Below are 22,988 nucleotides of genomic sequence, written 5' to 3'. Positions count from 1 at the left end.
CTTTTCCATTAAATGCACTTTCTAAGTTTTTAATTGACATATAGTTCCATAGGAAATTAAAATTTTGTTAAATGAAAAGTTTGCCAAAGACATGAAAAAACAAATATTTGAGAGTTTGGGGTTACACTGAGATCCTCGTGCGGGCATGAAATTACCTCTTGCAGTAAACTCTCCCTGGACACGGCAGAGAGTGAATGTAAGGCACAGAAGCTGTGGACAGAGCAGGCTGGTTGAGAATCTTGGCTCAAATTCCCTGATATCTCTGAGCATACGTTTCTTCCTGTGGAATCCAGGTCGTGTAACTTCCTGAGTGTAGGCCTCATTGGCCAAGGCACGCCACCTTCCACACCGACCTTCGCCGCTCCGCATGGCGGGCGTGGCCTACTCCACCGCGCCTGGAAGCAGGTCTGATGCTTTTTTGGCTCAGAACTTGGTTTCCAAAGAAGCTGGTCGCAACCTCAGGCTATCCAGCTCTGGAGAGTGCACGGACCCCCTCAGTGATGCACAGGCTGCAATCAACTTAAAACAGAGCCCGACACGCATTATTACTCCTTCGGGTGGTTGCGCCCTCATTGCCAACATTGCTGCAGCCTCTGACCACAGCGCTGTGGACTACACTTCCCAGAGGCCCCCGCGCCAGGAGCCGCTTCCGCCTCGACCGAGCCTTCCTTGACGCAGATTGGCTGAGGCCGTACGGGATTTGCGCGGACGCTGTAGGTTCCGGAGGAGATGCTCGAACCGTGAGGGCACGGACTGGGAATTTGAGTGCGAGTTCAAGCTAAAGAGGTGGCAGTGGACTGCACATATGTCCCGGACTGGATGTGTTAGTGCTTTGCGGCCGTGTGGTGTAGGTGTGACTCTACGTGAGAAAGCAAAGTACTGAAAGAGGCCGCTTACCTTACAGCTGGGAGCAGGGCCCAGCACCAGGGGCGGGGCCTGATCCTGAGCAGGCGGGGCATGTGCGAAGGGGTCGTAGATGTCTTCGGGGACTTGTGAATGGGACTTAAAAGCGCCATGACATTCGTCTCCATTGTGAATAACTCCAGTCTTTCCATTCTGTGTTTCTGAGGATTGATGTTGGGACGAATCCCTCTGGAATACGGGTTGGAATCTGTATGACACCTGTTTTAAAAGTTCTAAAGTTCTACCTCTAGATAGAATGCCCATGTGTTCTTGAAAGTAAGTGGCTCTTCCAACCCATGGTGTTGTCAGTGTTTTGTTTTTAATATCGCTGTTTTATGGCATGTTAATACTTGTTCAAGCGTATGCATACGGAAAAAAATTGTACATAAACAGCTTGATGAATTTGGGGGGCTATTGGAAGTCACTGCCAACATTCTAATTCTACACCCCTGCCCACTCATTTTACCACCAAAAGTAACCACTATCCTAGTTTCTAAGGCATTAGAGATTTACTTATTTTTAATTTTATCTAAATGGTATTATACTGTATGTACCCTTTTCTGCCTGGCTTCTTTTAGTTGTTCAGTATTGTTTGCGAGATACTATTGTTACATGCTATAGCTCATTCATTCTTACTGTTCTATAGTGTTCTGTTGTGAGACTATAGCACAGTTCCACTGTAATGCACAGTTGAATGGTTTTCAGTTTCAGACCATTACAAAGGCTGCAACTTTGTTCTTGTTGAAAAGGAAAACATAAGTTAGTAAAAGAAAAAGCCTCTATTGTGAACGTTCAGTAAATGTGCATTTCTTTTGGGCTTCTACTTAGTACTGAAATTGCTGGGCTTTAGGGAGTGAAAATGCTCAAAGAAAATACTGCCAGAAGTTTTTTTTAAAGTAATTGCACTAACTTATTCTCCCACCATCAGTGTATGAGAATTGTAGTTCCTTGACATCCTCACTAATACTGGGTACTTTTCATGTTTTCGTGTTAGCCCTTCCTATGTGTGTACGTTTCCCTGATGACTAATAAAGTTGAGTACTTTTTCTTATGGTTTATTGGTCATTTGAATATTCTCTTTGTGACGTGTCTGTTTAAATTTTGGCCTATTTTTCTATTGTCTTTTTGTTGTTGATTTTAGGAGATATAAAACTATATATGTAGATTCTGGAGATGAATCCTTTGCTGGATATATGTGTGGTAGCATCTTTTTACAGTCTGTGGTTGCCTAAGTGACATATTTTGATGCACAGAAGTTCTTAATTTTAATATGGTCAATTTTATTAATTTTTTTTATGGTTAGTGCTTTTTTGTTTGTCCTATTTTAAAAAATAATTGTCACTTCCAAGGCCACGAATATGTTATTTTATGCTTTCTTTTAGAAGTATTTTGCCTTTCATATTTGTATGTGTAGCCATCGGGAACTGATTTCTAGAGCTTGAATTTTTTTTTCCAATATGGATAGCTAATGGACACAGCACCATTTATTAAAAAGATTATCCTTTCTCCGCTGTACTGAAATTACACCTTTGTCATGTATCAGGTAACTATATGTATGAATCTATTCCTGTAGTCTCTATTTGATCTGAAATGATCTTTAACTTTGTTGTCCTTTTAGATTGCTTTGGCTATTCTTGGCTCTTTACATTTCTACATGAATTTTAGCACCAATTTTGCCAATTTCCTAAAACAAATTGCTAGATTTTTAAATTAGGATGATATTGAAACTATAGGGTTTTGCAGAGAATTGCCACTCATAATGGTCTTCTAAGTCTTTTAATTTATGAACATGGTGTTTCTATATCTCCATATCTTTTTTCAGTAATATTCTGCCATTTTAAGTCTGAGGGTCTTTTTACATTGTTGAAAGGGGACATCATTTAAAATTTTCTTTTTCTGTTTGTTCTTGATATATAGAAATCAAGTTGACTCATTTTAAGTTAGCCTGTATCTGGCAACCTTGATGAAATCAGTCAAATCTAGTAGTTTATCTGTAAATTCGTCTAGATTTTTATGTTAACAAGTATGTCCTCTGTGAATAATATTAACTAGTTCTTTTTCCGTACTTATGCCTTTTGGTTTTTGTTCTTGCTCTATTGCACTAACTCAAAACTTGAGTTGAATAGAAATGGTGAGTCTTTTCTTTTTCCGAATCATAAGGGAAATGTTTTTCAGTATTTTAGCATTAATTTTGAGTTTTGAGGCAGCACTTTAAGATATGCCTATCTGGTTTATGGTCACATTCCCTTTGATTTCTGGTTTGCTCAGAATCATTTTAAAATCAGATTAGATGCTGAATTTTGTCAGATGATTTTTCTGCATCAGGGTGATCATATAATTTTCCCTTTTGTTTTGTTAATGAGGTGAATTACATTAATTGGTTTGCATCTGTCAGGGAACTCCTACAGTCTTCAAATTAATCCCACTTGAGTGTGATAGATTATTTTTACATATTAACTGATTTTGATTTGCTGATGTTTTGTTTATGATTTTATAGCTTTATTCATGAGGGGGATTGGTCTGTAGTTTTTCCTTCTTCCTTGTCAGGTTTTTCATCAAGGTTATGCTGACCTCATTAAAAAAGAGTTTGTTTAAGATCAATGACATTTCTTCCTTAAGTTTTTGGAAAATGTCATTGGTGAAATCATCTGGGCCTTGTTTTTCTTTGAGGGAATTTTTTTTCTTTGTGGGAATTTTTAAAGACTGATTTCTTACATAATAGACTATTCATATTCCACTTATGATTATTGAGAAACTTATATGTTTCACCTAAATTTTTATATTTACTGGGTTAAAGTTTATATGATTTTCCTTTTCATGTTTGTAGAATCTATAAGCACATCTTTTAAATTCTTACTATTATTATTATCATCCTTGTTACTCTTTTTTGTTGTTGGTTGGCCTTGTTAGGAATTTATCATTGTTGTTAATATTTACAAAGGAACAATTTTGGATTTTGTTTGTTTTTCTCTATTGTATCTTTGCTTACCATGATCTTTCTTTTAATTTTTTTCATTAGGTTTGTCTTACTATTCCTTTTCTAGCTTCTTGAGATGAGAACTTGAACACTTAATTTTCAGCCTTATTTTTTTCCTATGAGAAAGCTATAAATTGTATTTAAGGCTGCTTTTTTTTAAGGCCGTAGGTTTGTCCCTGTGCACTACTTTTAGGCACATCCCACAAGTTTTGATATGTCATACATCATTATTTTTCAATTCATATATTTTGATTTCAATTTTGACTTCTTCTTTGATTAAAGGTATTTTTTAAGTATACAGTTTAATTTCTAGGCAGTTGGAGATTTTTATAAACGACTTTCAGCTTAGTACCATATGGTCTGTAAATATACTGTGAACAATTTCCTTGTTGAAAGTTGTAGAACCTTTCTTTATAGTCTAGGGATATGGCCAGTTTAGGTAAATATTTCAAGCCACACTGGAAAGAAATGTAAATTCCATCATTTGATTGTAGTGTTCTTTGTATATCAGATCAACATTGCTATTTATGACAGATTCTTAATCTTTGCTGATTTTTTTACTATTACATTTGATATGGAGAATGGTGTGTTAAATCTCTCATTATCTTCGTATTTTGTCTACTTTTTCTTTAATTTATGTCTATTTTTGCATTATACGTTTTAAAGTTATGTTACTGTATACATACAGATTTATAATTTTGTGATTTTCCTGTTGGGAAAATCTTATCTTTATTATTGTGAATATCCAAGATTAACTAGAAAACATTAAATCTATTTTGTGCAACCCTACCTAGATTAATAAAACATGCTTAATCTATTTTGTCTTCTATTACTCTAGTTAAACCTGCTGTTTGGGGTTTGTTTACATGCTGTGACTTTCTCTATCCTTTTATTTTTAATTTTAATTTTTCTCTATGTTCCTATTTAAAGTTTAACTGCTTGTATTTGAATTTTATTTTTAATATGATGTGAAAATTTTAGCCTTTGTTGGCTTACATTAAATATGATTACTTATACAGTCAGGTTTATATCTATTCTATTATGATGTGTTTTTAATGCATCAGCTTTATGTTCTCTTTTGCCTCATTTTGAATCAATTACGTATTTTTATCTTTACCTTTTTTCTTTTATTTTTTTCTATATTTAGGTTTATTTTAGTGTTTATAAATTACAACACATATCCTGACATATTATTGCTTAATGCAAATAATTGCTGTCTATTTTCTCCTCTTGCACCATACCTCCAGTATGCATATTTCTTGGTAATGAATTTTAATTCTACATGTACTTATACATAACAAACTTTTGGCCTACTTAATATTCATTTAAATTTATTCTCATACGTATTTACCCCTGTGCTTTTTTTATTCCCATGCTTCCAGCTAGAATCGTTTTCTTCTACCAGATGAAATCATAAAACGTTCCTTAACGTGTTTTTGTATTAACAGTAAAATACATAAAGCCCTCAGCAGTAATAAATTACAGCAGAGGCTCTCTCCTAGGAAGTTTAGCAATTTCTCTTGTCAAAATTTTAAATGCATAGACCCTGCAATTCTACTTTTGAATATTTGTCATACAAATAACATTTGTGCATATGGGATACAGTATAAAATACATAGCAATAACTTGAGAATAATCTAAATATTCATTGTCAGACAGCTACTTAAATAAAGGATGGATCATTTGTAAGAAGAAATGTTTAACAGTTCAAATAAAAATAAAGTAGCTCTTTATGTACTAATATAAAAAGATCTCTAGGACATACGGTTAATTAAAAGGTACAGCAAAGGAAACATTTTCCAAATATCGTAATGAGGGACTAGGCTATTCTGAATGACTATTTATGTACTAATATAAAAAGATCTCTAGGACATACGGTTATTTAAAAGGTACAGCAAAGGAAACATTTTCCAAATATCGTAATGAGGGACTAGGCTATTCTGAATGACTATTTATGTACTAATATAAAAAGATCTCTAGGACATACGGTTAATTAAAAGGTACAGCAAAGGAAACATTTTCCAAATATCGTAATGAGGGACTAGGCTATTCTGAATGACTATTTATGTACTAATATAAAAAGATCTCTAGGACATACGGTTAATTAAAAGGTACAGCAAAGGAAACATTTTCCAAATATCGTAATGAGGGACTAGGCTATTCTGAATGACCTGTTAGTGAAAACATCTACAAGTTATAGGTCATGTATCAAAACAATCACTGAGTGATTTTAAACAGAGTTAAAAACAAAAGTGTGGAAACATGGATGTTGAAGAAACTTCCTGTAAGAGGTTGGAATTAAGACTTTTGCCACCTGGGTATAATTGTGGCATTTCTGCTGTCAGAGTTCCTTTAGGTTTGGGATGGAGCTGAGAGATGTGTGGTCTGTCAGCTAGGGAGGGAGAAGGCATCATTGTAGCAATCAGTTTGGCAAATCTGAGGATAGCGGGCTCTCCTCTGACTTCTTTTTTCCATCCAGCTCTGCCATCTCAGAATAATCTCCCAGAAGAAGACAGAATGCTAAAAGCTAAAGCTCACGTGAGTTGGAATTGTCCTGTTTTTATTGTTTATCCTGAAATACTAGAGTATCTTTCTATAACCTGCTCCAAGATCTCCTATTGTTGTGAATGCTGGATTACACTTCTCAAGGCCTTCCCTGAGCCCTCCTTTTCTCTCCAGGGACATGTCCTTGAATACCCAGTCAGCAGCAGATTATTAGACACCTCTTAATTAACCTCATTTTAACCAGAAATGAAGATGGGGCTTGTCTCCTCAAAAGAAATATTAAGCCTCCCTTTACAAAACCGTGGCTTAGTAAAATGGATATATAAAGTTTTATGTGAGTAAAACTGCACATGTAAGTCTGCACATAAGAAAGCTTTGATTTCTTCCACTGGATTTTTAAATTAGATGTGATAGGATAACTAGATAATAACTTTTCTCTGTGAAGACCTTGAGAAATCTAGAAAATTTTAGATGTCTAAAAATAAAGGTTACGAATGATTAAAATCAGTTATAACCATAAGATATGCCACTTATCTTGTACATACCAGGCAATAACATTTTTATTAGATTATTTATATTGACAAAGACAGATGCTTATGATCTTATATTCTGATATAACATGAAACTAAGTCACCAGGAAATTATTACATCATGTACAAATTGTACTTCAAACTCAGAAATAATTTAAGACATAATACAAAAAGGGCTCAGCGCCCGTAGTTCAGCGGCTAGGGTGCCAGCTACATACAATGGAGCTGGCAGGTTCGAACCCAGCCTGGGCCTACAAAAACAACAATTACAACTACAACCAAATAATAGCCAGGCATTATAGTGGGTGCCTGTAGTCCCAGCTACTTGGGAGGCTGAGGCAAGAGAATTGCTTAAGCCCAAGAGTTTGAGGTTGCTGTGAGCTATGATGCCACAGCACTCTACCAAGGGCAACATAGTAAAACTCTGTCTCAAAAAAAAAAAAACAAAAACATAACATAAAATGGATTGAGGCCATGCATGGTGGCTCATGCCTGAGGCCACGGCAGGTGGATTGCCTGAACTCAGGAGTTTGAGACAAGCCTGAGCAACAGCAAACAAAAGTCACCAGGTGTTGTGGCAGCTGCCTATAGTCCCAGCTACTTGGGAGGCTGAGGCAAGAAAATCACTTGAACCCAAGAGTTTGAGGTTGCTCTGAGCTATGTTGCTACAGCACTCTACCAAGGACCACAAAGTAAGATTCTATCATACATAAATAAATAAATAAAATGGACGGAACCCATGAGTTTATTTTCTTATTCTTCAAAACTATATGCTTTGTGCTACACAAATTTCATATATTTGGAAAACTCTACTTGATAGTATTTGTTCATTTCCACCCCTTCCATCTGAAGGAGACTTTTTTCTACAGTGACGGGGCTAGAGCTCCCTGCTTAGGACCACACTCATGCCTCTAGCCCTAGCCTATGTCTGTTAACTTTCTGTAACAGCTTTCTCCATCATTCTTACCATCTTGAAAACATGTTTTATTTCACTGGTGATGTATATGTTGATTTTTTTCAGGAGTCAGTGGCATTCAAAGATGTGGCCATAGACTTCTCTCAAGAGGAATGGGACTGCCTGGATGCTACTCAGAGGGAACTGTACAGAGACGTGATGCTGGAGAACTACAGCAACCTTCTCTCAGTCAGTAAGGATATTTACTTGCAGATTCAGTGTTAATATTCACCCTTTGGAAGTTCTACCTTCACCTTTGTGTATTTGGGGATTGTCTGAATTTCTGTTCCTTGCTACTGAGGATTATGGAAATGGCATCTCTGTTGCACACTGCTCTTTAGAAGACCTTCACATTTTCCTCTTGTTACTCCCTTGATTGTCTTTAGTGACCAAAAGCCGGATTTGAATTCTGCCGTGTGGATGGCTTGATCATGTTTCATTTCTTCTCTTACATGCAGGATTTTCCATTGTTAAGCCAGATGTGATCTCCTTATTGGAGCAAGAGAAGCAACTATGGCTGATAACTAGGGACACAACACGAAGACCTTGCCCAGGTGAGTGGGAGCTAGCAGCAGAGGGGAGGTGTGGCAGCCACCTGGTCCCACAACAGCTGTCTGCCTGGCCCCATAGCAGCAGCCTGGCTATTTTTGTTGGGAAGTACCTCTCCAAGGATGAAGGCCTGAAGATGGGGAGGCTTAAGACACAGAAAAAAGTGACTGATTTTTCTCTCTTCCTAGGGAAGTAGATTGTTGTCTTCCTTAATTTTTTTTCTAGTTTTCTCCCTGACACCAGGTCTCAATATTTAAGAATGTTTTCAGCCATTACATCTATTAAGCATTATTTTCACATCAGTTTCTGTCATAGAAGTGCTACATATTATTTTGTCATGGAATATAATATATACACACACATACTTTATTTTTCAGATTTACAGTGCATGTGTGATACCAAGGAGTTATTTCCCAAAAAGAGCATTTTTGAAAAAGAATCATTTCATTGGTGTGTAATAGAAAGATTAAAAAGACATGAGTTTGGTGGATCCTGTTTCAGAAGCCTATCTGAAAGACATCAGAGAACTGAAGAAGAATATTGCAGGCAAAGGAAAATCACCTGTGAAAAAATGCCTAGTTTTAACCTGCACCCACCAGCAACATATATTCATAAGGTTTTTCATAAGATTTCTCAAGATTCTCCTCAGAGAATTCATACTAACAGGAGACCTTATGAATGTAAGGAACATAGGAAGGCTTTTAGTTGTGGATCACGACATCAGAGACTTCATACTGGTGAGAAACCCTATGAATGTACAGAGTGTGGTAAGGCTTTTGGTCATCGTTCACAACTTAATAGGCATCAAAAAATTCATACTGGGGAGAAACCCTACGAATGTAGAGACTGTGGGAAGGCCTTTATTCAGCTGTCACACCTTATTCGACATCTAAGAATACATACTGGTGAGAAGCCTTATGAATGTAAGGATTGTGAGAAGGCCTTTAGTTGTGGCTCAGAACTTACTCAGCATCAAAGAATCCATACTGGTGAAAAACCCTATAAGTGTAAAGACTGTGGAAAAACCTTTAGTCATGGTTCACACCTTGTTCAACATCAGAGAATTCATACTGGAGAAAAGCCTTACGAATGTAAGGAATGTGGAAAGACTTTTAGACATGCCTCACAATTTGCTCGACATCAGAAAATTCATTCTGGTGAGAGACCTTATAAATGTAAGGAATGTGGGAAGGCTTTCATTCAGCTATCACACCTTATTCGACATCTAAGAATTCATACTGGTGAGAAGCCTTATGAATGTAAGGATTGTGAGAAGGCCTTTAGTTGTGGCTCAGAACTGACTAAGCATCAGAGAATTCATAGTGGAGAAAAACCATATAAATGTAAAGAATGTGGGGAGGCCTTTATTCAACATTCACATCTTACTCGACATCAGAGAACTCATGCTAAGGGGAAACGCTATGTATGTAAGGAATGTGGGAAGGCCTTTGTCTGGAGTGCCAGACTCACTCAACATCAGAGAAGTCATATTGGAGGGAAAAAATGAATGTAAGCAAGGTACAAAAGTCTTTCTTGATGGCTCACAACTTTACAGTAGGTAATTCATAACTTAATAATTATAAACAGACTCTAAGTCTTACGATGCTTTGGCTTATGATATTTCAACTTTATTAAGTTGTGAAGGTAACACACATTCAGCAGGCTCCTTGACTTACAATGGATTTATTAGGACATCATCCTAAGTTGAAGGAGTATCTTAGCAAAGTTTTTATTCAGTGTTCACACCTTATTCAACATCAGAAAATACAAGCTTATGTAAAATATTGTGAATGTAAGAAATGTGGGAAGATCATTAGTCTTAGCTCAAAACTTAAACGTAATAGAATTCATTCTGAAGGGGAAAAATGCTGATGAAGGTCAACAGTATGAGACCGTGGCCCAGCGAGGTGGCTCATGTGTGCAATCCTGCTTGAACTCAGGAGTTTTAAGACCAGTCTGAGCAAGAGCAAGACCCCATCTTTATTAAAAATAGAAAAACTAGCTGCGTGTAGTAGTGGGCACCTATAGACCCAGCTACTTGGGATCTGAGGCAAGAAGATTGCTTAAACCCAAGAGTTTGAGGTTGCTGTGAACTGTGATCCCATAGCCCTCTGCCCAGGGCAACAGACTGAGACTATGTCTAAAAACAAACAACAACAACAACAAAAAAGAACCAGTGTGGGACTTGACAGTGTTATGTCTTAACTTAAAAAGTACACAGCATCAGAGATTGTATACAAGTTAGAACAGACAAATTGAGAAAATAGGGGTCACTTTATTTAGCACTCAACTGCTGGCTAGAAATCTTCTCATAAGCTGTGTGGGAAGAACATTATTTATGGATCAGACCTATTCAATATCACATAATTCATAATGGTGAGAAACCAATGAACATGAAGGAATATAAAACAAAACTTTAGGATTCACAAGTTACTTAGTATCAGCAAATTCATAAAGTGGCATGGGGATGCTTTCAGTGTAATGCATACGTTATATAACATTAATGAATTTACTAGAAGACAATCCTGTACATGTGAATCTCATTTGCTTCCTATTTACTCCTTACTCAAGGTTATAATATTTATTGTGGTTAAGTAATACTTGAATGTAGAAATTTTTCCATCACATCTTAAGGCTTGATTAAACTTGAGAGAACTCTTACTAGAAACCTTCTTTTAACTTATGTTACATATCTTGGTTGTACAACTCTCTTATTACTGAAACATTGAGTAGGTAATTTACCTGCCCTCTTTCATTTGTGAGCTTGAATATGAGCACATATTTTAACCCATACATTGATACAATTTTACAATAAGTGTTGAAAATAGTGGCCATGTTTGGTGGTTCATGCCTGTCATCCCAACACTTTGAAGGGCCAAGAGGATCTTTAGGCCAGAAGTTTGAGACCAACCTGAGCTACATAGTAGGATCTCAGTGCTACACAAAATTCAAAATTAGCCAAGCATAGTGGTGCATGCCTATAGTCTTAGCTATTCAGGAGGCTGAGGGAAGAGGATTGCTTGAGCCCTGGTCTTTGAGGTTGTAGTGAACTATAATCATGCCACTGTACCCTAGTCTGGTTGACAGAGAAGAATTCTATGTAAAAAAAAAAAAAAAACTTTGCAAATATTATCCCTTGTATTAATATGAGGCACTGAAAACTAATGGAGAATCCTTTATGTTTAGTTAATATAGGAAAGACTTTTCTCTCTTATTGCATGTTTGAAAACTCTAGAATGTAATGAATATGAGTAGGCCTTTATTCAGATCCTTTTTTTGCTCTTTCAGAGGGATTTGCATTTTCTTCTACCATGCCCTGAAGACATTAACAATGAGTTCATTTTAAGTTAAAATTCATGACTTGTAATTTTTCAGACCTTGGAAATACTGTGTATTCAGTTCCTATATCTGTATGAGGGCCTACCTGTGACCACAAATTCTTCAGGGAGGTAGCTTTCCTCCTCTTAGAACCAAAGTGGTAGCTTAGATTGTTTCTGTCTTACTCTGCAGGATGGATTTTTTTTCTGCTACCCTCTTAGGTTATCCTGCTAAGGATAACCATTTGAGCTTTTTAGTTTGTTTTCATTATCTACCAACTTGCCGTAGTGATTGCCAGTATTTTTCTCCTTCCCCCTAAAGATACGTAGCTATCTTGATAAAAACTAGGATACCAAGGATTAGTAGACAACCCTTGGAGCTGCCAATAGCTGTAGTACACTTTCATGTCATTCCCTCTTTCAAAAGATTCTCCTTAATTTTTACCAATCTATGATATGTTTTAAAGGGCACTCTTTCAGTAAATGCTACATCTGGAAGAATTTTCTACAAGTTTTTTCAGTCTACATAGTTGATCATATTATCAAAAAAGCATGTCTGTATTCTATTTCTGTAGGGTTTTTAAAATAGTGCTTGTCACTATTTGAGGTATATGTGTATGAATTTGTCGTGTTTATTCTGATTAAGAAGGTAACTTCAAAGATGACAATACATTCTCGGTCTTTTAAATTGCTATTTCTACAACTGTAGTAAAGTCCCTGACATATAGTACAATTCTAATTTATCTATAGATAGAGGAAATAATGCAAAAATTCAGGATAAATTAGTGAGGCAAAAGAGGCTTCTCTTCCAGATACATATTCATAGCTAACGTTTGTCACAGCACACTGACAGCAATAATTCTAGTCACCAGGACTGCTTAAGCAGTAGAGGGAATAATCACTTTGTATCCCAAAAAACTTTAGCAGATAAACAATAAAACAAATTAGAAAACATTTCCCTTCATCAAGGCAAGTGAGTTTGCTAAAAATGAAAAAATGAAAAGCAAGACAGATCAAAGATCCCTAGCTTCTAACATCTATTGAGGCATAGTTTCCAAAGGCCAAAGAGTACAAGAAACCAACACTCATTTATTCCTCCATTGGACTCTGTGGCTCAACTGAGTAGTCAGCTGGTCCATGTCCCCTATACCTAGCATATGGTCTGACATTAATAGGTGCTAAATTTAACAATTTAACATGAATGAATAAAATAAGAGCACTCCCAATTTACTATTTCAAGCAAGACCTCACACCCGAACAATATAATTAACTTTTGGCATTAGGGAAATTGCCCCTTTCAGTTCTGCAGTAGTAGCATAGTAAGAAGGTAAATCTTTACAGAATACAATTCTCAGAGCTTGGTGACTGCGAATCAGGTTCTGGAAGATGGTATTCCTATTCTGAATAAGTATCTGAGGGAAAGGCTCTGCAATGAAGATGGAGATGAGGCAAGAAGAAGAGTTAATATTTTTCCTTCCACGACAATGGGAAATTAAGGTAACATGTTTATAAAACATTTAAGCATTTTCAAATAATTAAAAATGAACTTTGGACATGAATAAAATGACTTTTATTCAGTCAGTGAAATGTATTTTCACTGCTGGAAAGGAAAGAGTTTATTTTCTTCTGGGAGACCTAGCCTGGTCAAAAGGCAGCAATCAAAGGACAAGAGGACAGTGTGATGATAATAGTGTAGTTCAGCAATGTCATCATAACCAACAGGTGTCAGCCATAGCATGATTACTGACGACTTAACCTTTTCTGATAAGAATCGTGGACTTCAGCAGCCTGGATCCATGTCTGCAAAGTACGCTTGCACAGCTGCGAGCAGGTTTTTGAAACATGAATCTTTTACTCATCCTGGCTGCCTTTTGTGTGGGAATAACTTCGGCTGCTTCAACATTTGTGGCAGTGTAGATGCACATTGGTATCAGTGGAAGGCAAAATACAGAAGACTGTATGGCAGGAATGAAGGATAGAGGAGAGCAGTGTGGGAAAAGAATATGAAAATGATTGAACTGCACAATCAGGAATACAGCCAAGGGAAATACGGCTTCACAAAGGCAATGAATGCCTTTGGTGAATGACCAATGAAGAATTCAGGCAGGTGATGAATGGCTTTTGAAACCAGAAGCACAAGAAGGGGAAAGTGTCTGGACTGGAGACAGAAAGGCTCTCTTTCTGGATTCTCTTGTGAAGAATCAGGGTCAGTGGTTCTTGTTGGGCTTTTAGTGTAGTGCCCTTGAAGGGAAACTGCAAACTTATCTCACTGAGTGGCCAGAACCTGGTGGACTGCACTCAGCTTCAAGGCAATGAAGACTGCAATGGTGGTGTAACGGACTATACCTTCCAGTATCTTAAGGAGAATGGAGACCTAGACTCTGAGGAATCCCACCTATACAATGCAATGGATGAATCCTGTAAGGTACAGGCCTAAGTATTCTGTTGCTAATGACACTGTCTTCGGGGACATCCCTAAAGAGAAGGCCCTGATGAGGGCCGTAGCAACTGTGGGGCCCATCTCTGTTGCTATTGATGCAGGCCATGAGTCTTTCCAGTTCTATAAAGAAGGCATTTATTTTAAGCCAAACTGCAGTAGTGAAGATGTGGATCATGGTGTTCTGGTGGTTGGCTACAGATTTGAAAAAGCACAGTTAAGTGTTGGCTGGTGAAGATTGGAACATAAGTGGTTACATAAAGGTGGCCGTTAACCAGAGAAACCACCATGTAATCACCACAGCAGCCAGCTATCCCACTGTATGAGCTGACAGACGGTGATGAGGAAACACTTGACGTATGCAGAGGAACTTTATCTTAAAACTGGCCAGCCCCAACTGTATGGAATATACCCTTGAATCATTAAAGATCCGATTGTGAATGTGAATTCCATGACAGTTGTACACTGGTAAAACGTTACCTCTATTTTAATTACTGCTATAATCAGTTTGTATTACTGATTAATTTACTAACCTAGGATTTTTGTTTTTAGGATGATAGAATTTTTTACCTGTTTAAATAAAACAATATAAAAAATAAACCTTTGTGTTATTCTGCTTCAATAATCTCTATGTAATAATTGATGTTTGCATTTTTGTTAGTCTACCTGGAGACTTAGTGAGTTTACTTCAGTATAATTGATTCTTCTCAGTGATGATTTAGCAGTAGAAAGAGGCCTGCCTCTATTTCAAAGATGTTCTGATAGAAGATCAATAGAGGTGAAAATTGTGGTACTAAGTTTCAGATGTTTAACTTGGAAGTTTTTCATTCATAAAATATTGATAGATATTACAGTATGAGCATCATGGCTCAGTATATCATTGTTGATGTATAGAGATAATATCAAAATCTAAAATTTACCTTTCCATATTTTAATAAGAATTTTGATTTCTTTTTTTTTATTATTGTGTTTAATACTCTTTTTTTTTTATTAAATCATAACTGTGTACAATGATATGATTATGGGGCATCATACACTCACTTCATAAACCATTTGACACATTTTTATCACAGTGGTTAACATAGCCTTTCCGGCGTTATCTCAGTTACTGTGCCAAAACATTTACATTCTACATTTATCAAGTTTCGCAAATACCCCTGTAAAATGCACCACAGGTGTGATCCCACCGATTCCCCTCCCTCTACCCACCCCCCCCTTTCCCACTTCCCCCTATTGTTAAGTTGTAGCTGGGTTATAGCTTTCATGTGAGAGTCCCAAATTAGTTTCATAGTAGGGCTGTGTACATTGGGTATTTTTTCTTCCATTCTTGGGATACTTTACTAAGAAGGATATGTTCCAGCTCCATCCATGTAAACATGAAAGAGGTAAAGTCTCCATCTTTCTTTAAGGCTGCATAGTATTCCATGGTATACATATACCACAATTTATTAATCCATTCGTGGATCGATGGGCACTTGGGCTTTTTCCATGACTTAGCTATTATGAATTGGGCTGCAATAAACATTCTGGTACAAATATCCTTGTTATGTTGTGATTTTTGGTCTTCTGGGTATATGCCCAGCAGAGGAATTACAGGATTGAATGGCAGATCTATTTTTAGATCTCTGAGTGTTCTCCATATATCTTTCCAAAAGGAATGTATTAATTTGCATTCCCACCAGCAGTGCAGAAGTGTTCCCTTTTCTCCGCATCCACGCCAACATCTCTGGTCTTGAGATTTTGTGATATAGGCTAGTCTCATTGGAGTTAGATGATATCTCAAAGTAGTTTTGATTTGCATTTCTCTGATGATTAAAGATGATGAGCATTTTTTCATATGTCTGAAGGCCGTGCGCCTGTCTTCTTCAGAGAAGTTTCTCTTCAAATCCCTTGCCCAGCCTGCGATGGGATTCCTTGTTTTTTTCTTGCTGATGCGTTTGAGTTCTCTGTGGATTCTGGTTATTAAACCTTTGTCAGAGATATACCCTGCAAATATCTTCTCCCATTCTGAGGGCTGTCTGCTTGCTCTGCTTACTGTGTTCTTAGCTGTGCAGAAGCTTTTTAGTTTGATCAAGTCCCAGTAGTGTATTTTTGAAGCTGCTTCAATTGCCTGGGGGGTTCTCCTCATGAAATACTCACCCAGACCAATTTCTTCAAGGGTTTTCCCTGCATTCTCCTCTAGTATTTTTATGGTTTCATGTCTTAAGTTTAAATCTTTAATCCAATGAGAGTCTATCTTAGTTAATGGTGAAAGGTGTGGGTCCAATTTCAGTCTTCTGCAGGTTGCCAGCCAGTTCACCCAGCACCATTTGTTAAATACAGAATCTTTTCCCCACTGAATGTTTTTAATTGGCTTGTCAAAAATCAAATAGCGGTAAGTAGCTGGATTCATCTCTTGGTTCTCTATTCTGTTCCAGATATCTACTTCTCTGTTTTTGTGCCAATACCATGCTGTTTTGATCACTATCGATTTGTAGTAAAGTCTGAGGTCTGGTAGTGTGATTCCTCCTGTTTTGTTTTTATTTCTGAGTAATATCTTGGCTATTTGAGGTTTTTTCTGATTCCATATAAAACGAAGTAATGTTTTTTCAAGATCTTTAAAATATGACAGTGGAGCTTTAATAGGGAGTGCGTTGAAATTATATATTGCTTTGGGTAGTATGGACATTTTGATAATGTTGATTCTTCCTAGCCATGAGCATGGTATGTTTTTCCATTTGTTAACATTTTCAGCTATTTCTTTTCTTAGAGTTTCATAGTTCTCTTTATAGAGATCTTTCACGTCTTTTGTTAGGTAAATTCCCAAATATTTCATCTTCTTTGGCTCTACTGTGAATGGGATAGAGTCCTTAACTGCTTTTTCAATTTGACTGTTGTTGGTGTATATAAAGGCTACCGATTTATGAATGTTGATTTTGTAACCTGAGACGCTGCTGTATTCCTTGATCACTTCTAGGAGTTTTGTAGTAGAGTCCCTAGTGTTTTCCAGATACACAATCATATCATCTGCGAAGAGCGAGAGTTTGATCTCTTCTGACCCTATATGGATACCCTTGATCGCCTTTTCTTCCCTAATTGCGGTGGCTAAAACTTCCATTACAATGTTGAAAAGCAATGGAGACAATGGGCAGCCTTGTCTGGTTCCTGATCTGAGTGGAAATGATTCCAATTTAACTCCATTCAATATGATATTGGCTGTGGGTTTGCTGTAGATAGCCTCTATCAGTTTAAGAAAAGTCCCTTCTAGACCAATTTTCTTGAGTGTTCTGATCATGAAGGGATGCTGGATATTATCAAAAGCTTTTTCTGCATCAATTGAGAGAATCATATGGTCTTTGTTTTTTAATTTGTTTATGTGCTGAATTACATTTATAGATTTACGTATATTGAACTAGCCTTGAGACCCTGGGATAAAACCAACTTGGTCATGATGTATAATTTGTTTGATGTGTTGCTGGATTCTGTTTGTTAGGATCTTGTTGAATATTTTTGCATCTATATTCATTAGTGATATTGGTCTATAATTTTCTTTTCTTGTTGGGTCTTTTCCTGGTTTGGGGATCAGGGTGATGTTTGCTTCATAGAACATGTTGGGTAGTCTTCCTTCTTTTTCTACATTTTGGAACAGGTTGAGTAATATAGGTACTAATTCCTCTTTAAAGGTTTGGTAGAATTCTGACGTGAAACCATCTGGTCCCGGGCTTTTCTTTTTAGGGAGGTTTTGTATAGTTGATGCTATTTCTGAACTTGATATGGGTCTGTTCAACATTTCCACTTGATTCTGGTTAAGTCTTGGAAGGTGGTGTGCTTCCAAGTATCGGTCTATTTCCTTCAGATTTTCATATTTCTGAGAATAAAGTTTCTTGTAATATTCATTAAGGATTTTTTGGATTTCTGATGAGTCTGTGGTTATTTCATCTTTGTTGTTTCTGATTGATGATATTAGAGATTTTACTCTTTTTTTCCTGATTAGGTTGGCCAGAGGTTTATCTATTTTATTGACCTTTTCAAAAAACCAGCTTTTTGATTTATTGATCTGTTGTATTATTCTTTTGTTTTCAATTTCATTTAATTCTGCTCTAATTTTGGTTATTTCTTTTCTTCTACTGGGTTTGGGGTTGGAATGTTCTTCCTTTTCCAGTTGCGTGAGATGTCCCATTAAGTTGTTAACTTCCTCTCTTTCCGTTCTCTTGAGGAAGGCTTGCAGTGCTATAAATTTCCCTCTTAGAACTGCCTTTGCAGTGTCCCAGAGGTTCTGATAGTTTGTGTCTTCATTGTCGTTTTGTTCCAAAAAATTGGTGATTTCTTTCTTAATCTCATCTCTGACCCAGCTATCATTCAGCATAAGGTTATTTAACTTCCATGTTTTTGTATGGGTATGCAGATTCCTGTTGTTACTCAATTCAAGTTTTATTCCATGATGGTCCGAGAAGATGCATGGAATAATTTCTATTCCTTTAAATTTACTGAGGTTAGACTTGTGACCTAAAATGTGATCAATTTTGGAGTAAGTTCCGTGGGCTGATGAGAAGTATGTGTATTCAGTTTTGTTGGGATGAAATGTTCTGTAGATGTCTTCTAAATCTAAATATTGGATGGTTAGGTTTAAATCTAAGATTTCTTTGCTCAGCTTCTTTCTGGAGGATCCATCCAACACTGCCAAGGGAGTGTTGAAATCTCCAACGATTATGGAGCTGGAGGAAATCAAGTTACTCATGTCTGTTAGAGTTTCTCTTATAAATTGAGGTGCATTCTGATTGGGTGCATAGATAGTAATAATTGAGATCTCGTCATATTGAGTATTACCCTTAACAAATATGAAGTGACCATTCTTGTCCTTCCTTACTTTTGATGGTTTAAAGCCTACTGTATCTGCAAATAAGATTGCAACACCTGCTTTTTGCTGATTACCATTTGCCTGAAATATGGATGACCATCCTTTCACCCTGAGTCTGTATTTGTCTTTTAAGTTGAGATGTGACTCTTGTATGCAACAAATATCTGGCTTGAGTTTTTGTATCCAGTCAGCTAACCTATGTCTCTTTAGAGGACAGTTTAAGCCATTCACATTGATGGAGAGTATTGATAAGTCTGGTGGAATTTTGGGTATCGAGTTTTTCAAAGGTCCAGTGGACATTTTTAATCCTTTCGCCAGTGTGGAAGTTGGAGTTTGATCCGAAGTTTCTGAGTGAGTTTACTTTTGTGGTATAGGATTGGGTTGGTCATTATGGAGGATAGGTCTGAGAACATCCTGAAGAGCTTGTTTACTTATGGCAAATTTTTTCAACATATGAATGTCATTGAAGTATTTAATTTCTCCATCATAGATGAAACTCAGTTTAGCTGGATACGAGATCCTGGGTTGAAAGTTTTTTTGTTTTAGGAGATTAAAAGTTGACGACCAGCCTCTTCTTGCTTGAAAAGTTTCAGCAGAGAGATCTGCAGTTATTCTAATATTCTTACCTTTGTACGTTATAGTTTTCTTTCGCCGGGCTGCTTTGAGAATCTTCTCTTTCATGTTAACTTTAGTGAAGCTAATTATGATATGTCTGGGAGATGGCTTATTGGGGTTGAATCGTGCTGCGGTTCTGAAGCTGTCTGCTATCTGAATTTCAGATTCTCTAGGCATGTCTGGAAAATTTTCTTTCATAATTTCATGTAGAAGGGCCTCTGTGTCCTTGGCAGCCACTTCATCATTCTCCGAAATTCCTATAACCCTTATGTTGTTTTTTTTTCGAATTATCTGAGAGCTCTCTGAGTGAGTGATCCGTTTTTGCTCTCCATTTCTCTTCCTCTTTGAGAGATTGGGCGCGTTCGAAGACTTTATCTTCAATGTCAGAAATCCTTTCTTCTGCTTGCTCCATTCTGTTACTGAGGGATTCTACTGTATTTTTCATATCTTTGAGGGCTGTAAGTTCTTGTTTCAGTGTGTCTAAGTCTTTGGTGGTTTTGTCTTTAAATTCGTTAAATTCTTGAGACAATTTTTGAATTTCTCCTCGAATTCCTAATTCCATTTTATTAATCTTGTCTGCAAACCAAATTCTGAATTTGACTTCTGACATCTCAGCCAGTTGTTTATGAATGGGATCTTCAATCACATCTGCCGTATCTTTTCTTGGGGGGGTTGATCTATTCTGGTTATTCATGTTACCAGAGTTTTTCCGCTGATTCCGCCCCATGGTTTACTCCCTTTGGTTTTTCCCCTGGGGTTTTATCGAGGGCCCGTACAGTGTTGTGGCCTGAGAAACTGGGGCCCTGTCTGGTGTGGTGGAGCAAAGTGGTTCTGTCTTGTTTTCAGCTGGTTTCTGTTCGATCCTATTGCAACTTCTACTCTGGCTTGAAGTCTCAGCTGTGTGTAAAAATCAGCAATTAAGTCACCCCGCCTGCCCACCTCTGGCCCCAGTTGGAAAAGGAGAATCAAACCTTCCTACAATCGCACACCCAGGGCACCGCTTGAAAAGTCCTCAGTCTATTAGCCCAGTTCAAAAGGTCCGAATCAACTGTCTCAATCGGCACTTGTCTCGGGTGGAAGGGTTCAAGAGGTCTCTGGGAACTGGATCACAGGGGCCTGGTGACTCCTCTGACACAGCTCACCCCAGTGCAGCATGGAGTCAGGAGGAGCCACCCAGCAAACAGAGCAGTCTGGGAAGGTTGACGTCTCCTTCCCCACTTTGCCCCTCCGTCGGACCCAGTCACTGGTATCTCTGCAGATGGCTAACCCAGTTGCCTGCAGTGAACAGACACTCCAGGGGTTTGCACCTGCCTGAATCGCAAGGAAGTCTGCCAGGCCCCCGCAGACTGCCGCTATCTAGCTGGAGGAGATGGGGCCTGACATCTTTGAGTGTTTGATGTAGGTGATGGGAAGGAGGTGTTCACTCAGGCTTAGCCCCGTCCCTGATGGATGCTGCTAACAGAACAGAACAGACAACTTTGTGAGGTTCTGTCTCTGTTCTGTCGTCACCTACAGAAGACGGGCTGTTTTGAGTTGAAACGTCTTTGCTGTTGGAGAATTGCGTCTGAACACCTCTCTGGGTCGGCCCGTCCTGGAAGCTTCCCGGGTTTGTGAGCCGTGTCACCCGGTGGCCTCCTCTGGTTGCCCAGGGAGACAGGGGGTGTGGTCTCAGAATATCCAGAAGTGAGCGTTCTGCCGTTAAAGAAAAAACGGCTGTTGATCTACCTCCAGGGAACTGCTGCTCTGGTGTGGGCACTCAGGCGACCCTTTTCTCCTCTGTCCCGCGCCCCAGAGTCAGCACTGAGTGGCCGCAGTTTGTGCTGGGTCCACACCCCTTAAGAGATCCCCCAAGAATCAGAACTCTTGGGGGATGGGCCCCCAGACCCCGATTGGGAGTGGGGGAGGGAAGCTAGAGTTTCTTTCAGTTTTACGCAATACTACGGTCTGGGGAGGGCTCCTGCACTGCACCGCAGGGAAGTGCCGCCAAGGCTTGATTTCCCCTCAGCAGAGTGCCCTCTCCTCGCTCACGTATCCCAGAGTCAGCGCTGACCTGGCGCAGCTCAGGCACTGTGCACTCCCCTCGAGAAATCACCGAAGGATCCAAACTTCTGGGGGATAGGCCCTCAGACCCCAAGTGAGAGTAGGGGTTCTCAGCTCTCAGCGGGGAGGCCAGAGTCTTATTCAGTCTTGGGCCCCGTATGCCCGGGGAGGGTTGGTGCACTGCACCGCAGGGAAGTGCCGCAAGGCGTGACTCCCCCTCAGCCCGGTGCCCTCTCCTCACTTGCGTGCCTCAGAGTCAATGCTGACCAGTCGCAACTCGGGGACTGTCCACTCCCCTTGAGAAATCACCCAAGGATCCGAAGTCCTGGGGGACAGGCCTCCAGACCTCAGTGGGCAGGAGGGGAGCGCCGGGGATTCAGGGTTGCCGGCAAAGGATTCCCAAAGTTTTATTCAGCCCTATGTCCGGCAGGAGAATGCCACGGCACCCCAGTAGGGGAGGTAGGTCCAGTTTTTAGAAGGTCTCTCCCGTGGAGTGTAGTGGGAGGGCCTTTAATTTCTGCCCGCTTGTTCAATTGTGGGGCTCTTGAGCCGGTCTCATGGGGGAGGGGGACTCCCGTCCGCTTGGTGGTGGATTTTGTACCTTTTGTTTGCGTCCTTGTGATCACAACTTGCCTCAGCAGTGTTGATGTGCGTTCTTCAGCCTTCTCTCTTGGTGAGGCTCAAGTCCACCAGGATACTTACTAAATTCCTGTCCCTTAACTCTCCTTCTGGAAGGGAGCCTTTGTTGAAAGCTGGCTTCAGTCCGCCATCTTGTCTCCCCTCCCAGAATTTTGATTTCTCATCAAAACTTAAGTTGGTGGCCAGGCACAGTGGCTCACACCTGTAATCCTAGCACTTTGGAAAGCTGGCACAGGAGTATTACCTGAGGCCAGGAGTTTGAGAACAACCTAAGTAAGAGTGAGACCCTCCATCTCTACAAAAAAAAAAAAAAAAAAGGAAAAAATTACTTGAACATGGTGTTGCACACCTGTAGTGACAGCTACCTGAGCAGCTGATGCAGGAGGATCACTAGATGCCACTGCCCTCTAGACTGGGTCACAGAGTGAGACTCTGCCTCCAAAAAAAGAAAGTGAAGCTGCTGAATCCTCAGAAATTTGTCAGTAAGAGCAAATAGAATAAAATCATTTGATATTACATATCTCCCACGGAGACTACATATTCATTTTTCATCATTCTCCCACGGAGACTACTATTAATTTCTTTGCCACCTCTTTCTCCACCATTTTTAATGCTTTAATGTAGTCTCATGAAACTCTAATATTTCACAATCTATCCCATCTATGATCCATCTTCACTTTTTGG

At 38.8% G+C, this 22,988-nt stretch overlaps 1 protein-coding gene and 1 pseudogene across 1 annotated transcript; both read left to right on the top strand.

The window, feature by feature from the left end:
* Nucleotides 1-726: 726 nt before the first annotated feature.
* On the top strand, nt 727-14,773 carry LOC128576061 (zinc finger protein 420-like). The gene is made up of 5 exons (XM_053578061.1): nt 727-1,179; nt 6,360-6,418; nt 7,937-8,063; nt 8,329-8,424; nt 8,797-14,773. Exons 2-5 carry the CDS (start codon nt 6,398-6,400, stop codon nt 9,924-9,926), a joined length of 1,374 nt encoding a protein of 457 aa, XP_053434036.1. The 5' UTR covers nt 727-1,179; nt 6,360-6,397; the 3' UTR covers nt 9,927-14,773.
* LOC128598061 (procathepsin L-like) lies at nt 13,473-14,773 on the top strand (annotated as a pseudogene).
* Nucleotides 14,774-22,988: the final 8,215 nt, after the last annotated feature.

The sequence above is a fragment of the Nycticebus coucang genome, chromosome 2 (assembly GCF_027406575.1).
Source record: "Nycticebus coucang isolate mNycCou1 chromosome 2, mNycCou1.pri, whole genome shotgun sequence".
Taxonomy (NCBI): Eukaryota; Metazoa; Chordata; class Mammalia; order Primates; family Lorisidae; genus Nycticebus; species Nycticebus coucang.
Note: the sequence above shows the minus strand (reverse complement) of the source record. Positions and strands in the feature narration are given on the sequence as shown.

Coding starts and splice junctions, on each gene's coding strand:
- LOC128576061 (XM_053578061.1), top strand. CDS start 6,398: ATGCTAAAAGCTAAAGCTCAC. Junction 6,419..7,936: donor TGCTAAAAGCTAAAGCTCAC/GTGAGTTGGAAT, acceptor GATTTTTTTCAG/GAGTCAGTGGCATTCAAAGA. Junction 8,064..8,328: donor CAGCAACCTTCTCTCAGTCA/GTAAGGATATTT, acceptor TCTTACATGCAG/GATTTTCCATTGTTAAGCCA.